Source organism: Chelmon rostratus, chromosome 4 (assembly GCF_017976325.1).
Source record: "Chelmon rostratus isolate fCheRos1 chromosome 4, fCheRos1.pri, whole genome shotgun sequence".
In the NCBI taxonomy this organism is placed as follows: Eukaryota; Metazoa; Chordata; class Actinopteri; order Chaetodontiformes; family Chaetodontidae; genus Chelmon; species Chelmon rostratus.
This window is the reverse complement of record NC_055661.1, coordinates 6,067,086-6,082,256: the sequence shown is the minus strand read 5'-3', so window position 1 is coordinate 6,082,256 and position 15,171 is coordinate 6,067,086. Positions and strand designations below refer to the sequence as shown.

Genomic DNA, 15,171 nt, shown 5'->3' with positions numbered 1-15,171 from the left:
ACTTTAGGTCTGAAATAAGTGCCCATAATTGTTGGACCTGTTGTTTAATTGAAACCTCAAAGCGAACAGCCGTTCACATCTGAAAGCCCACCCTTCCTCAGCCACGCTGCCCGTGCTGAACACATTCCAGTCTGATTGGCTTAGCTGTTGGCCCAAAGCCCAAAGGACGTCTGTATAAAGCTCCCCATGTGCTGAAAGCCAGAGTCAGAAAGCGAACGGGGCTCTGAGACTCGCAGTGGGCTAACAGGAAGACTGAATTCACTCTTTAAGCGCCGCAACCGACAATGTGTAAAGGATTAGCCGCTTTACCCCAAACCTGCCTTGAAAGGTGAGACCTGCATCATCACGTTCTTGTCTTGTCTTAAAAGTGTGTTTGTTCTGATGTGGTTTAGATCCCGACAAGCTTCAGTATACTTCCTTGTGGCTCTGACTTTACTGTGTCAGAATAGATTTAAAAAGAAAAAAAAATAGAAATTTTATAGAAATCCATGTCACTCTCAGAGCAGGAGTTTCCATCTGAAAGACCTTAAAGTTCATCATGTGACCTTTTTACCTTCTGAAATGAATCCATGTTACCTGGAAATCCTTTATGAGCAGACCTTTTAACCTGAAGAACAGTTTCATCTGCGTAATGACAGTTTTTAGGATAACTTGAATGGTTTTTGGGCTTTTGGTTTATGCGGATCACTCAAGTTTACACCAATCAAAACGTTACTACAACACTTTGTTAGTGTTGGTGTTAAAATGTAATGCTGTTCAGATTTAGTTCTCGATTCAGATACAAAACCGTCAATGTAACTTTTTTTTAATTCCCACTTCAAAACTGAATACATGACGTGTGAATATGAGAATTTCAAGACAAAGTCTAACTGCTGTAGCTCAATAACACTGCTGTAACTCAGTGTAAAAAGAAGTAAATGTCATTAGAATATTTCATTTGGTTTTATTTTATAACCCTTCTATTGCCTTTTCTGGAGCAAGTTGAGTTTTAAATATGATTAATCAGCCAGCTGACATATTTAGAAATGTAACTTCAGCGTCTTGTATAAATACAAGTTAAAACAAAGACTTTGTCACACAAGCTGTCCTCCTCTTCTGCGTTCTGTCACCCAGGGCCAAGGAGATCAAGTCGAAATTGGGAGTTTTACTGCAGAAGCCGGAAAATGCCATCGACCTCATCATCCCCTACCCCGAGAAGCCGGAGAAGAAGCCGGAGAAGCTGCAGAAGTGAGTCTGTGCGTCGTCTCGGGGAGATGAATGTCTGTGGAGGTGGAGAATGTTTGTGTTAAGCAGAGAACTGATGGGAGAGTGGCGGAGCAGAGTCCCGAGCAGGCGCAGGATCAAACGGGAGATTAAACCTCTCCAGACACTGACTGGGCTCAGATGACGCTGTTAGATGGTATAAAGCTTTAGATGCTTCCATTTTATGAGGTATTACCCTGAAAAGACTGGGCTAGAGATGAATTATGTATTAGATGCTGAGCTGCTTTGCAGTTCTTTTATTTATTCTTGTTATACCATACAAGGAAACTATGCAATATTGTCCTGCTTTTGGTTTTTCCTTTCGACATGATGGAACCTGTGTCGTCGAAAAAATGGATTAATAAATGCAGAATATTTTAACCTAGAACAACACCCAGTGCAGTATGAAGAAAAGTCATGAGGCTTTAGACGAGGCTTGATTTTGCTTTGCAAAATTCCAATATTCTGTTGGATTATGATATTCAGAAGCAGTGACAAACAGTTTATTCTCTGTAGTGTTTATATAGATGACATGATGTTTGCTAACAGTAAAATCTATACATCATATTCATGGTTGAAATCACAAAGGCTGTTTAGCAATTTGGGAGAGACTATGAAAGGGGTTTCTCAGAAGCTTCTTGTTATTAAATTTGTCTTCACAAGTGCCTAAATCATCATTATAGTGTATTTCCAGTGCAGTAACTTACTTAAATAGCTTCTTACTTTCTGCAGTCCTCCACATTGCGTATCAAAGAGAGGAGTAAAATTCTGTTTGCTTGTCATTGTTGGGACACTGCACCCAGTTTTGCTGAAGCTTCCTGACTAAACTGAGGTATTTTGTGCGCAGGCCTGTTCCCGAGGAGGCTGCTCAGTGGCGTGAGAGTCTGGACAAAGTCCTGAACAACAGCTGTAGGTCTACCCATTCTCACTCTGTCCCTCTCACACTCATCACTTATTTGTGTTGGTTACTGTAGGTGGCATTGCATCAGTCCCTGGATGCTTGCTAGCCTTAACCCAAAGAAACAAGTCTTAAGCCTAACATGTAGGGATACACCTTGTGGGGTGACAGTTTTTTCTCCCAGCAGTGCAGGCCAACGTTGGGATTTCACTGAATCCCTCAGACTTAATGAACTGTGAGATACTGAGGAGCTGCAGAGCTTCAGATTCAGTGTGTTTTGTCCATAGAGTGACGTGACTGATGAAATTCTAACACCTTGTATCTATAAAACAATAATAAAGAACTTTCTTAAGATTTTACCATTTTTAATCTTAGAGTGTATATTCTTCAGCAAATAAACTACATCACATTACTCTAAAAACCCTTTAAACCCACCTGTCAGTTTAAAAAAAAATAATAACGTGGCTTTAAATGATTTCCTGAAACACATCGCACATGTAACGTCTTGCAGTTTGCTAAACTGACCATCTTTCCTTCTTTTGATAATGTTGCTGTTTCAGCACAAGGGTTTGCACACAGCTGAAGGATGTTCAGTTGGTTCGCCACAACAAGAAAACTCCTTGTTAAAATCCAAAGATGGAACACATTTCACTTGTTACACACACCGCAGCCTGTTACTTAAACTCTGCAGTATCTCTGCTCCTCACAGCCAAACACTGGGACGACGATTATTTCATGCTGTTCAAAGCTGTGGTCTTCATTCTGTTACAGTTTGACTTTACTAGATTATTAAGCATTCAGATCACTTTCTGTATTAGAGGCTGATTGGGGTTTCGTCATCTTGGCATCCCTCACACCAAAAAAACGTATCTCCTCGAGTGGTTTGAGTCGCCCTATCGCAGCCTAGCAACACTTGAGTTGCATTTCCTTAATAAGATACATGAAGTCATCCAAGTTCACCATTCTCCAAGAAAACACTGTGCTCATTTAAAACTGCCAGAATCAAAATTTGCAGGAGGCGAGATTACCTTATGATAGTTTCAACTGTAGGTGACTGAGAAAAATGTTAACATTGCTCATGGTGGAGGATAACACATTTACAACCACCATACATACCAGAAACCAACCTCTGGCTCCCCAGTTTACTTCACAAAGTGCACAGAACGCCTGAGAGCCAGCAAGACTGATGATTAACTCTAATGGCTAATGGTATTTAGCGGTACGTGTAAACTCTACTGCTAATAAGTCACTTAAGTAGCCCCTGTGCATGAAAGCAGAGCCACGTACAGATGTTCGTGACCAGCTGACGTGAACGGAGAAACGTTTTCTCTGCAGGGCTCCGTAGGTGGTAAAAGACCCTTCTAAGTAGCTCCTTCAGCACAGTCTGGGGCAGGAAGATGAATGTTTCTCCTGTGTTTGCATGCCGGCATTAATGTGTGTATGCGTCTGTGTGTCCACGGAGGTTACCGGTGTTATGGTAACATCTCCAGGGAGAAGTCCAAATCATTGCGCCAGCGTTGATTTATTGCATGGTTGCTGCAAACTGCTGTGCCATGATTATTTACATGAGATTTTACATTAACATTATTCTTTATGGCTTCTCCTTTGTTAATTCCCATGGGACTCTCGGTGACTTATCACCCCTCAGATATAGCACTCCCCCCCTGCAAAATCTCAGAATTCATCATATAGTATGCAACCAGAAATAAATAATGCACTATTCCTCTCAAAAATAAGACTGCGCTTGAAGAAAAATTAATTTAATTTTCCATTTGATATCTGTTCAGTTTTCAATTATTGCAGTGTTTGAGTATTTTGTTATTTGAAACGTTACACAGCTTGTTCAGCTGATGAGTTCGGTGAAGTTAATTAAATTTACCAGACAAAGTTAATTATACAAGAAAGGAAATATGCCAGAAATTATTTAAAAAGTCCTAAATGCATGAAAAACAAACAAACATGAGGCTCCATTTTCTGCTGATTGTTGCAGCTCTGAAACACAAACAGCTTGTCATCAGTGCCTGTGCGTGTGTGCTCCTCTTTTTGTGTGTCCTTGTGCCGAAGGTACAAGGAAAAGAAACAAAAAGCTGCAGCTTGATTGAGGCTCAGTGCTATTTTGAACCAAACTAGCCCTCTAGATTGCAGATAAAAGGCCGAGGCCACAGCAGAATGCTTATCATGTACAGCACATGCTCGTTCAGACAATGGGAGCTTTTTCAGGCTCGTTACACTGGGTTTCATTTAAATCAGTGCTTGTTTTATCAATCCTTACTTTGGATCCTTATTTTGTGCTATTATATTTGTCCAAATGAAAGATAGGAAGTTTTTTTTTTTTCTACGAAGATTGAAGTTTAGTTTAATTATTTTGACCAAATGTATTTTTATATCTATAATCACTCCCTTTATGTTCCGCCTTTTTCTGATCTCTGTCCATCTGGAAAGGTTTTGGTAAGCTACTAAAAAACAATAGACAACACAAATGATTTCATCTCATGACACTTTCTTCAGTAAAAATCATTAACCTTTGGAGAATATGCCATCTTTAGAATGTTATTTGTGCTTTCCTTTCATTTCCCACCTGTTAAAATAATGGCTTTTGGGGCCAAGTTGTCTGTTACAGACATGTTCTGTAATGGCCTTATTCAAACATGACAGGACTGTAATGGAAAGAGCCATTGCCGTCTGCTATGCGAGGGTCGCGAGCGTCACTTCTGGAAAACAGGTGTGACATGGAAAGTAATGATGCTCAGGAAGAAGCGTGCGCTCCATCACAGATGGATTTTACTGCTTGTTTTGTCATTGAGGTCTTCTGACGAGCTGATTCTCTAATAAAGTTTCTTAACAGTTTCATGATTTATTACATAGAATACACAGCTCTGGTGCCTGTTTTAAACAGTCCAACATTGTCCAGGCAGCGATAAAGATAACAAAACATCAGGCTGTGACTCACATTTAAGTCCTTTTTACTCTCGCGCTCTGTCTAAAAACAACAATTATACCAGCCGGCGTTGATGAAAGCTGTTAATCTAGGGAGGCAGACAGATGGCCTGACAATACTTTGGTGTTCTGAGGGTCATTTTCCTTTTTATCTCTCACCACAGGGGGGGAAATGAATGAAAGCACATTTTTATGGACCAATCTGTCATTTTTACTCAAGGATTGACTCATGAATATTTCGGTATTTACGGTCTATACAATAAAATAAAATGGCAAATGTATTATTGTGTTATTAACAGGGGAAAAAAAGATGCGCATTTAATATTGTGTGTGAATTTGAAGGGCTACAGGAAATTAAGTTTTAGTTAGACTGTCATTGTGACTTTAATGGAAAAGTGACACATAGGCTCGTTCTCAATGCGTTTTGACTTTAACTTTGACTTAACATTGACTTTAAAATGAATGCATGAACACAGGCCTCTTATTATTTATTGCTCTATATTCTATTACACACGCTGTGACTACATCTCTCTCTCTCGCCCCACCCCTCCTCTCTCAACCAGATGGTCTGACTGCTTTCCGTAGCTTCCTGCAGTCTGAGTTCAGTGACGAGAATATTGAGTTCTGGATGTCCTGCGAGGATTTCAAGAAGACCAAGAACCCTGTGAAGATGGCCGCCAAGGCCAAGAAGATTTACGAAGACTTCATCCAGTCTGAGGGACCTAGAGAGGTCAGGGGCCCCCTTTGTATGAGCTGAGCTCCACATGGACTAGGAAGAGATCATCAAGTTAATCACATGTAGCTGGCTTTCCATGAGGGGTGCCAATATTTCATTTAATATTAAATGAATGTCATGGAAATTGCTTCATCCATTAAGCCGGCAACAATATCTGACTTGAAAGATAATATAGTGCATGGACATGTTCAGACCACTCCTTTTTAAAAACCGCAATTCTGTGCCAAGTCTGCACTGCCACAACTAACCCCAGTTGCAAAGCAGTTTAATATATGCAGAGACATAGCTTTCTAAATGTGCCAAGAACTGATGCTGAAACCACAATCCTGAAGGTCTCTTCAGTATGGTGCCAATGAAAGCAGGGCTTCTGTCAACAGGGTACGATGGGTAATATAGACAGAATTTTACTCAAGGTTTCACTCCCGAACAGCTGAGAGTGTATTTAAAACAAAGGAGAATGAAGAGGAAAGCCTTTATCCAATCAGTGAACGAGGGGACACGCCCCATCGAAGGAAGAAGATAGATCTGAGGGGTCGTGAGATGATGATGATGAGTGGGAGAGAAATGATGACGGATCTCAAAAAGCCATTTAAAATAAACCATCTGAGAAGTTTAGCTGCTGACATCTGAAACATGACAATGGGCCCCTGACTCGGCATTGTTTGTTTTTTTTTGTTTTGTTTCATTTTGGAAGTGGTCCCAAACCAAAAAGGCTGGGGCGACTGCTGCAGAGGAGAAATACAGGCAGGGTAAACAGATGAGGTCACAGCCAGAGAACGCACCGAGGCTCTGCACGCCACCGAACAGCTCGGGAGCACACACACACATCCACACTTTTTACGGCCGATGCATTCAAATGATCTGAAGGGTTTTATTTGAAGAAAGGACAGCGGTTGGATGTTGAAAACATAATGAAGCAGTAGTAGCTACAACCACACCAAATGGCCTTCCACTGCTCACACATGAATAAGTCCGACTCTTGAAAGGAGCTTCATTTGGGGTCCTGGCCCGGCAACAGGGGTTGAGGTGCAGTGCCCACAGCTTGGAGCCTCTGTCACATGTCATTCCCCACCTCTCTCCCCTCATTTCTGTCATCTCTCTCCATGATAAACAAGTCAGAAAAATGGCCAAAAATATTACCATTTAAGTCATTTTTATCCCCTTTATAGAGCTAAATGTATTACAGCTCAGCAATTGCAATCAGTCTCTGACTTGCTTAAAGTGCTTGTTGTAAACATCAAGTCTCTGGTTCATCTTTTCTTAGGAATAATCCTCTTGCACGCAGGACTGGATGTAGTTTATGTTTATATTTCATTTGGAATAAACAGAACAACTGGCTGGTTAAAATAAGCAGTGGATGAATCATCATCTTCCTCTTTCTCTTTAATCCTGGGCCCTCTCCTGTGGACAGCACATTTCTGCATACACCTACAGCATCAGATTTCAGATTTATTAACACTTTTTAATCTTCTCTCATCCTCCCACCACAGGTGAACATTGACCACTTCACCAAGGATGTGACCCTGAGGAACCTGGTGGATCTCTCCCCTGCGACCTTTGACCTGGCCCAGAAGAGGATCTATGCCCTGATGGAGAAGGACTCCTTCGGTCGTTTCCTCCGGTCTGAGCAGTACCAGGAGCTCCTGGTCAACTAAGTCTGAGCGGGAGTCTGAGGAGCTGGGGTGGGGGGGCGGGGAGGTTTCAAACAGCAGTTAGTTAACATGAAAATAACAGGAAACTACTTTTTTAATTAAATATTTCTAAATAAACTACGTTTGTGTAAGACAGCTCAAGAAGCGGAGACTTTTATTTTACAAAATATCCAAAACACGAAGGGTGAGAAAATTAGATTTCCAAATTCTACTTCAAATGTAACTAAAGGGAAAGACTGCCTTTTGAAAATGCCTTACCTCCCCACCCAACACACACACACACACACACACACACACACGGACACACACACTCACATTCTTGAACTTCTATACTAGTGAAGACCTTCCAATCATTCCTTTCCTCATTTGTCAAAAATAGCCTGGTTCACACACAAAGGTAGAAGAACAGGAACACACACACACACACACACACAAATGTACACACAGAAACAAGATCCACATCCAAACCAGCCCAGTTTCATGCCAAAGTGTGCAGTTGACCTGCTGTTCCACTAGAGGAGAGTGTGTCAGTGTTGTGTTTTGCTTCACAAAGGCGCAAAAAGTGTATGAAGGTGCAGAGAGGACAAAGAGAGTATGCAGGGCAACAAAGTCCACCAATGGTTGGAGGTCAATGCACACCTGCCGAACACACAGGACCCTCCCACAGGAGACCTGGGTTCAATTCCCATGTGAAACCAGTTGCCACTGTTGATTGTTCTACGGAAGAAGCAATTGCAAAAGCAAAATTAAGCTAAACCATGATCTTTTCTTTAATCTAAACTTAACTAAGTACTTTTGGTGCCTAAAGCTAGCAAAACTGCGACCGTCACCTGACATGATTCTCAGCCAGCTTTAATTTGAAAAACTAACAGGACGTTGCATATTTATTATTGATGCTTGACCGCGGATGAGAACGTGTCCTTTTCATGCCTTGGCCAGGCAAAACGTGACACTGCACTGTATTGCACGCCTTGGCATGATAACAGGTTGTCAAAACAAACAACAATGTGTTTGTATGAAGAACACACAGCTCGGTCTTTTCAACTCGGCCATGAAGTCAGTTCATCAGCTTCTGGATGCATGCCAAGTGTTCATGGAACGAGCCCGTGAAAACAATATCTGACAACATGCACAGGTGTGTACACTTGTGCATCAAAGATATTGTTGCAACTTTGCCAGACCCGCCTAGTCAGGTGTATGGTTTCGTGTCAACATGACCCCATTGGCTCCCATGCATTCTGCAGACTCCAAGGGCTTTCTAGTCCTTCTTTGGCCTGCTCAATATTGCCTTCACTATCAACAAACAATATCTGATCTGAAAAATCCACAAAGCATCCCAAGTAGACCAATAACAGTGTTGCAGTGTTCACACAGCCTGAGAAGTGGCATCGCATACCTACAGTACACCTTAGGTAGCAAAGCAAAAAACACACAAGTATAAATTAGTTTTAATGCACGACCGTTTTTTGCTACTTTGGTGCCCCAGGCCAGAAATCCATTGAAGGGATTAATCTCTTCATTATAATATTTTCTTATATTTATATTACAAATTAACTTTATTCAACTTTACTCCCCTTTTGGTCTGTGTCATGTCATCAACACTCCATGCGACCGCCTAGCTCATCGATGTTGGCCATGTGGATTCTTTTCAATAGAAAGCAAACATTCGCTAAAGGTCATGTTATGAACTACATCAAAATAAACCAAGTTAAAATATGAAATTAATGCAAAGCATTCTGCAGTTTTGACCCCAAAAACATTCCCCTTAAGTGCACAGAAATGTTAAATCCTCTGATAACAATACAGTGGCCAGTTTTGGCTCTCATTCCCTTGCCGCAGACATAAAAGTCTCATTGAGACAGACGTCAGAGTGATATTTAAGTGCTTTGTGGTTTTCCCAAGAAGACTAAAAGGTATTAGTGCCATTCTGAGTGCCTGGAATTAATATGACCCTAAAAACCTTTCCTGTTTATGAGAGAAAACCATTGGGAAAACTCTAAATAGACTGACAGCTGGCTGTTTCAATTAGTGGAGCCGTTGAATCATTTCCAGCGAGGATCAAATATTTTGTCATTTTAACAAAATAACTTGTAACAGAGTGGACCCTCCTCCATTATCATTGCATGACTAATCATTATTGCATAACACTCCTTTTGTCTCCTCCACTCTCTCACACTCACATACACAGTAAGCTTGGATTTTCACCAAACCCTTTTTGTTGCGATGCATCCTGTGAGAGACATCCTTGAGAACAGTGCTGGCTGGTTGGCCCAGTGGTCGAGCTCCTTGGCTGCCACTAAACTGCAAGTTGCTAAGATGGGAAAATCAAGTAGGAGGGAATGTCAGAAAAAGAAGCGAACATAGCCGTGATTTTAACAGAGAAAGGTCTGTTTCCCATGTGATAATACCAAAGTTGCATGTATGCATGCTGAGTTACTAAGAATATCTGGTTTTAGTGCTAATGCTCCAATAAAAAAACATGGGAGACCGAACTTGCATGGTTTCAGCACTAGAGAATGCCAACACTGATCATTGAGAATCATTTTGTTATGGGCTTTTTAATTACAAGCCATGGAACATATCATATTTAAAGTCTAAAATCAAAGTTTAAAGTCATCGAAGGAAATATCGGCATTGCAATCTCACACGTACATATACCTTTCACTTTCTTTATGTACTTACTTTCCAGGTTAACACTCCACACTTACAGCCACAAGTTATTATTCACTACCACACACTGTAATGAAACACTGGTAATCACCTAATTTACACTAAGCTGAGACGTAGACGGATGTGATGGTGGATTCGGTGTCGGTGTGCGATGTTGAGGTGTCCTAAATATACACATTTAGTTGAATGTAGTAATCATAAAGTGTGATTATATTTACTCTTTAATGCTTTATATTGAAAAAAAGCATATATGTCTTAACCAACACAAGAATATTGTTATATAGTTTTTCAGCACTTTTTAAGCCCTTATTGTTCATTAATATCCAACTATTCCACACTAATCTGAAAAAGTACAAACGCTATTGATCAGGAGGGACATACTTTTCGAACTTCTTCACTGAATTTTTGAATGTGTAACTTCAGGGCATTGGAACGACCCACAAATCTAAAGAAAATCTAAGAGATTTGTTTCTAAACAGCACTGACGAGTGTTTATCATGGCACAGATTGGCCAGTCTGGTGTCGCAAACTGAAGTGCTTGTAAGTCAACAATTACGTCACGGAAAAATCAATAAGGGCTTTAACAGTGCTAAGTATGCATTATTTGATGTAGCCTTGCATGTACGTTTTGGAGTCGACCACATAAAAATATATATGCATACAATTCCTGAAGATGTATTTATTTTACCTGTAAATATCAACTCTTTACAAGCAATTGTGTCTAAGTTATTCTTACATACGACAATGGAAACCGCGATTCTTTGAATGGAGAGCTGGCAAGGACTCTTCTCAGTCTTTTCACTGCTATAAATGAAGAAACGCCTGACTTTCAATTGTCACTTTGTTTTTCTTCATTAGATACCTATTCATAAAACATGTGTGCATAAGACACACCTAATGATTGAGCCTTTAAGACTGCAATGAAAAACTAGAACAGACTCTGCAAAAGAAAACCAAAGCAGACGCCACAAAATCCATTTGTTATTTTAGTACTGACGAATGTGTTACTCATTGTGTGTATCATTAAGCTGTGAGAAAGGTGTCGAGTGCATATCTTTACTCACAGAACATTTAAAAAGTCATTTATTTAAGCAGATTTTGAATCTAGGGCTCGTTGCTGTGCTAGCACTCTTCTTCTACCCCGCCTTTGATGGAGCACTTAAATATCTTGGCGCGTTAACACCACCTGTAGATCAATGTGTTTCAGCTGCTAAACCAAGCTGATGAACACATTAGATATTTTTACAGTTATCCTGCTATCACGACATTAGCTTGTTAGCATGCAGATTAGCATTAAGCTCAAAACAGCTCAAAAACAATGCTAAATCTAAGTGCACCCTCACAGATGGCTGTGGATGCTTAGTGTTGTTCATTTGCGAACCAAAAAATAAATGGATACCCTCTTTTTGATTTTCTCCCCAAAGTTGCTCCAAATTTGAATTGAATTGGATTCCCCAGTCGTCGGGATCCTTGACGATCCTAACTTAACACTACCTCTGTGACACATGGTGCCTCCAGGTGCACCTGTTTCACCAGGAGGGTGTGGAACATGGGAGGTTCTTGCAATCCCCCCCAAGGTACCACCCCATTTATGCAAGCAATCGCAGCAGAGTCCCTATAGTGGAGGGACAAAGACATGATCCCTCACTGGCTTCCCACCTGGTGAATAAATTGTAATGGGCGAGGGAAAACAGTTTTGAAAATTAGTTTGGAGGGCGACGGCTTTACATTTGACAAAACGTCAACGGATTCTGTTCTGTAGATCAGGATTTATCTTTGTAACCATCAAACAAACAGACACAAACAGGATTGCAAACAGAGGAACTTACAAAGGAAAATAGCTTTAAGACAACAGATTACATGTTTGACAAATCTGCTCCCTCTTGTAATTCCTCCTCAGAGTGAATGAATGGTTTTAAATAACAGAGGCAGCACGTAAAGAGTTTGCCACTAAAACACATCAGCGATGAGTGGAAAACGGAGCGGAAACAGATGCGGCTGAGGAGCTGGCTGCCAACACAAACACTGTCAGAGGCTTGCGTGGACGCATCCATTACTGCCGCAGTTCCTCGAAATAGATGGAGAAGGTCACATGCTTCTGGTCCCCAAATGAGGTGAGTGACATTTCCGACAAACGTTTTGTTGAGTTAACTCACTGTTTTAAATGTGCGACATGCCGCCACATTTCCAGAGGCTTCGGCTACCGAGCCTGTGTGACCACAGACCACAGATCAGAGCTCTGTAACACCGTCATGTGAAAAATAATGTTTCCCAAAACAGATTCATTCATTTTACATGCTGACAAGTATCTTTTCTTGAAACCATGGACTAATATAACAATTAGATTTAGCAGATAAAGAATGAATACAACTAAGACTAAACAATCTCCTTTTTTTATTTCAACCGATACTTGACCTGATTTTTCTCCAAATGTGCCAGAGGATGAAGAAGAATTTCACCCAGGATTTCACAATAATGTTTTCATAGAAAGATTATTTTTCTTCTGCTTTGCCAGCAGTAATGATTAGTCCTCTGAGCACAAGCAGACCTGCAGACATTTTCAAACCTGTCTCTTGGAGCAAAAATGACGATCAGACTCTGAATAAGAAACCTGGATGTAAGTTTAATGTGGTCATCAGTTTTCAACCTATGGGAGAGGCATCTTTGCAGAAAGTGATACAGACATGTTGCCATCTACACTGATGCTGAAAAAAACAGATGTGCCCTCCCCAGAGTCTAGAATAGTCTGTGTTGATGGATTAAGACCATAAAACTTTACAGTGCTGTTCATGTTTACTCAAGCATCATTAGAAGGCAGAGGACGTGGGTGCTGCAGGATCGGTGAGCGCTCAGAGCTGACTGCTCGCTCGGTTCCTTAAAGACGGCAGCTGAAAACATTGTGGCAAAGAGTTCTCACGACTTCAGGGCTTTTTATTCACTTTTGTGAAAAAGAAAGATCGGTTTTCATTTGTGAGACAATAAAAGAACATTCTGTCATTTTCCTGGTGTTACCCGCGGCTGGCACCGAGATCCCCGGCTGACAAAACGCTACTCCCACAGGGTTTCACGGTCAAGGTCTGAGCGGTATGAGCTGTCAGCAGAACTGACAACACATGAACTGTTTGCTTGAGAGTGAAGGTAACATCACAGCCTCAACAGCTGCCAATTCTTTCCACATCAGAATCAATCCGCCCTCAAGCGATGTTGTTTCTTTCTGACATGAGTACATATTTGGTTTGGCATCCAGTCTTAAATGTGAGAATACTGTTGCTAGGTGACTGCCAACAAAAATGGATTTTAACTTGTCGCCTTCTTAAAAATGAAATGTTTTGTGTGTGTGAATGATGATGTGTGGGAATGAGAAAGAGGTTACCAAAATGTAAACAAAAAGAGCTTGCACACTTGTTCAGTGGACGACTGTTAAAAAAAAAAACAGTCGTCCACTGAACAATTCGAACAAGTACAAGCCTGACATTAGCAATTACTCAAAGCGACAGAAAAGCCTCCTCGACGTGGTGAAGTGAGGACAGCTTGGGGTGAGGTGAAGTGGTGGGATGTGCCAGCACCAGCTGGATGTGCAGCAGGTTTTGGTAGTCCACATCAGCAGGCCTAGTAAGTGTCATGTGTAGGATTGTTTAAGAATCCCTACATCCCAAATTAGCAGAGGCACACTTAATCAATATCTTATTAGTCAGTGAAGATTGATAATTACAGTAGAAATGAAAACAAAATACAGTTGCGTATTTAATCTTGAGAGCAGAAAGTTTTCACAGCTGCGTTACCGAATGTGGGGTCAGTAAGCTGTTTCTGTGAGGGGAGGGGGGTAGAAGGTGAGGGGACTGAAACTCGTGCTACAACACACCAAGCAGTACAACAGCAGAAGGAGAGTGCTGGTGGCCAGAGGACCACTTCCCACCATCACAACAGGCTGTGTTTCCCACAGCGCTGGACGAGCTGTGCACAGTCAGATGCGCAATTAACTCTGTGCATTCCACTGAATAGACTCCCACACACATCCACTGTATATCTCCGTAAGATAAAACCAGAGAGACCGGCAGACATGATGAAGCAGCGGTCCACTCCGCACTTCCCCAGCCTGAGGAGTGGAGTACATGTACTGTACATGCAGCTGGACCTGTGAGAGACGTATGTGTTTGTCAGGGTTTAGCATGGTACTGTCATAGTGGTTTTAACTAAGCATTTCGACATGAGGGATTCAGGGGCACCTATTAGCAGAAAAGGAATCTAGTATTCAGAATTATGTTTGAAGCGGGTCTTCTTCCACAGAGTCTGCCATGTTGCACAGCCATGTTTCTATCTAGAAAGGACAAACCAAACACTGGCTCTAGAGAGGGCCTTTTAAGTTCTCCACAGCCAGCGTAGGGTCCTTTACACACAGACAGGGGGAGGGTGAAGGAAGGGGTAATCAGTTGGTTGCAATCTGCAACCTCACCGCTAGATGTCATTAACCCCTTAACGCCTATTGTCACAAATTCGCATCATACCGCTTTAATCCACATTGCAGCCGAATCGCGCATACATTCCTCTAATGCCGGTTTGTGCATATTCAACACACACCTAGGAACCTTTTGCAAGCACTGGTTTCTCGTCGGACCGGTCAAAGTGAAAGAACCCCTGTTCCAATTGTTGTTACAATGTAATGGTTGTAAGCCAATTTTGTGGCTGTTTTGATGAAATACATGAATTTTAAATACACAAAAAAGATGTTTTTACTGCATTCAAGCATTGAAAAAGTGGACATATACTGTTTGTTTGAACCCTATTCTAGTTGGTGAACCTACCTAAATCTATATCTATTGTATGTGCTACAGAAAAAGTAACAAACTCCTCTTAATTTAGGTTCAATTTGAAAGCAAAAACACAAAGAATTATTTTTTTTATATATAATTCTAAATAAATTCAGGCATCAAGGGGTTCAATCGTACATGCTAGTCCTTTTTAGTCTCTGGACTAATCGGCTGCTATAGAGGATGAGGTTGAGGAAGACCACCTGACACCCTCAACCCGCTGAATCT

The 15,171-nt window shown here is 41.2% G+C and overlaps 1 protein-coding gene across 1 annotated transcript; it reads left to right on the top strand.

The window, feature by feature from the left end:
* The first annotated feature begins 200 nt into the window (after window positions 1-200).
* Window positions 201-10,952, top strand: LOC121605156 (regulator of G-protein signaling 5-like). Its single transcript, XM_041934952.1, has 5 exons — window positions 201-328; window positions 1,114-1,227; window positions 2,090-2,151; window positions 5,641-5,807; window positions 7,304-10,952. Exons 1-5 carry the CDS (start codon window positions 285-287, stop codon window positions 7,466-7,468), a joined length of 552 nt encoding a protein of 183 aa, XP_041790886.1. The 5' UTR covers window positions 201-284; the 3' UTR covers window positions 7,469-10,952.
* Window positions 10,953-15,171: the final 4,219 nt, after the last annotated feature.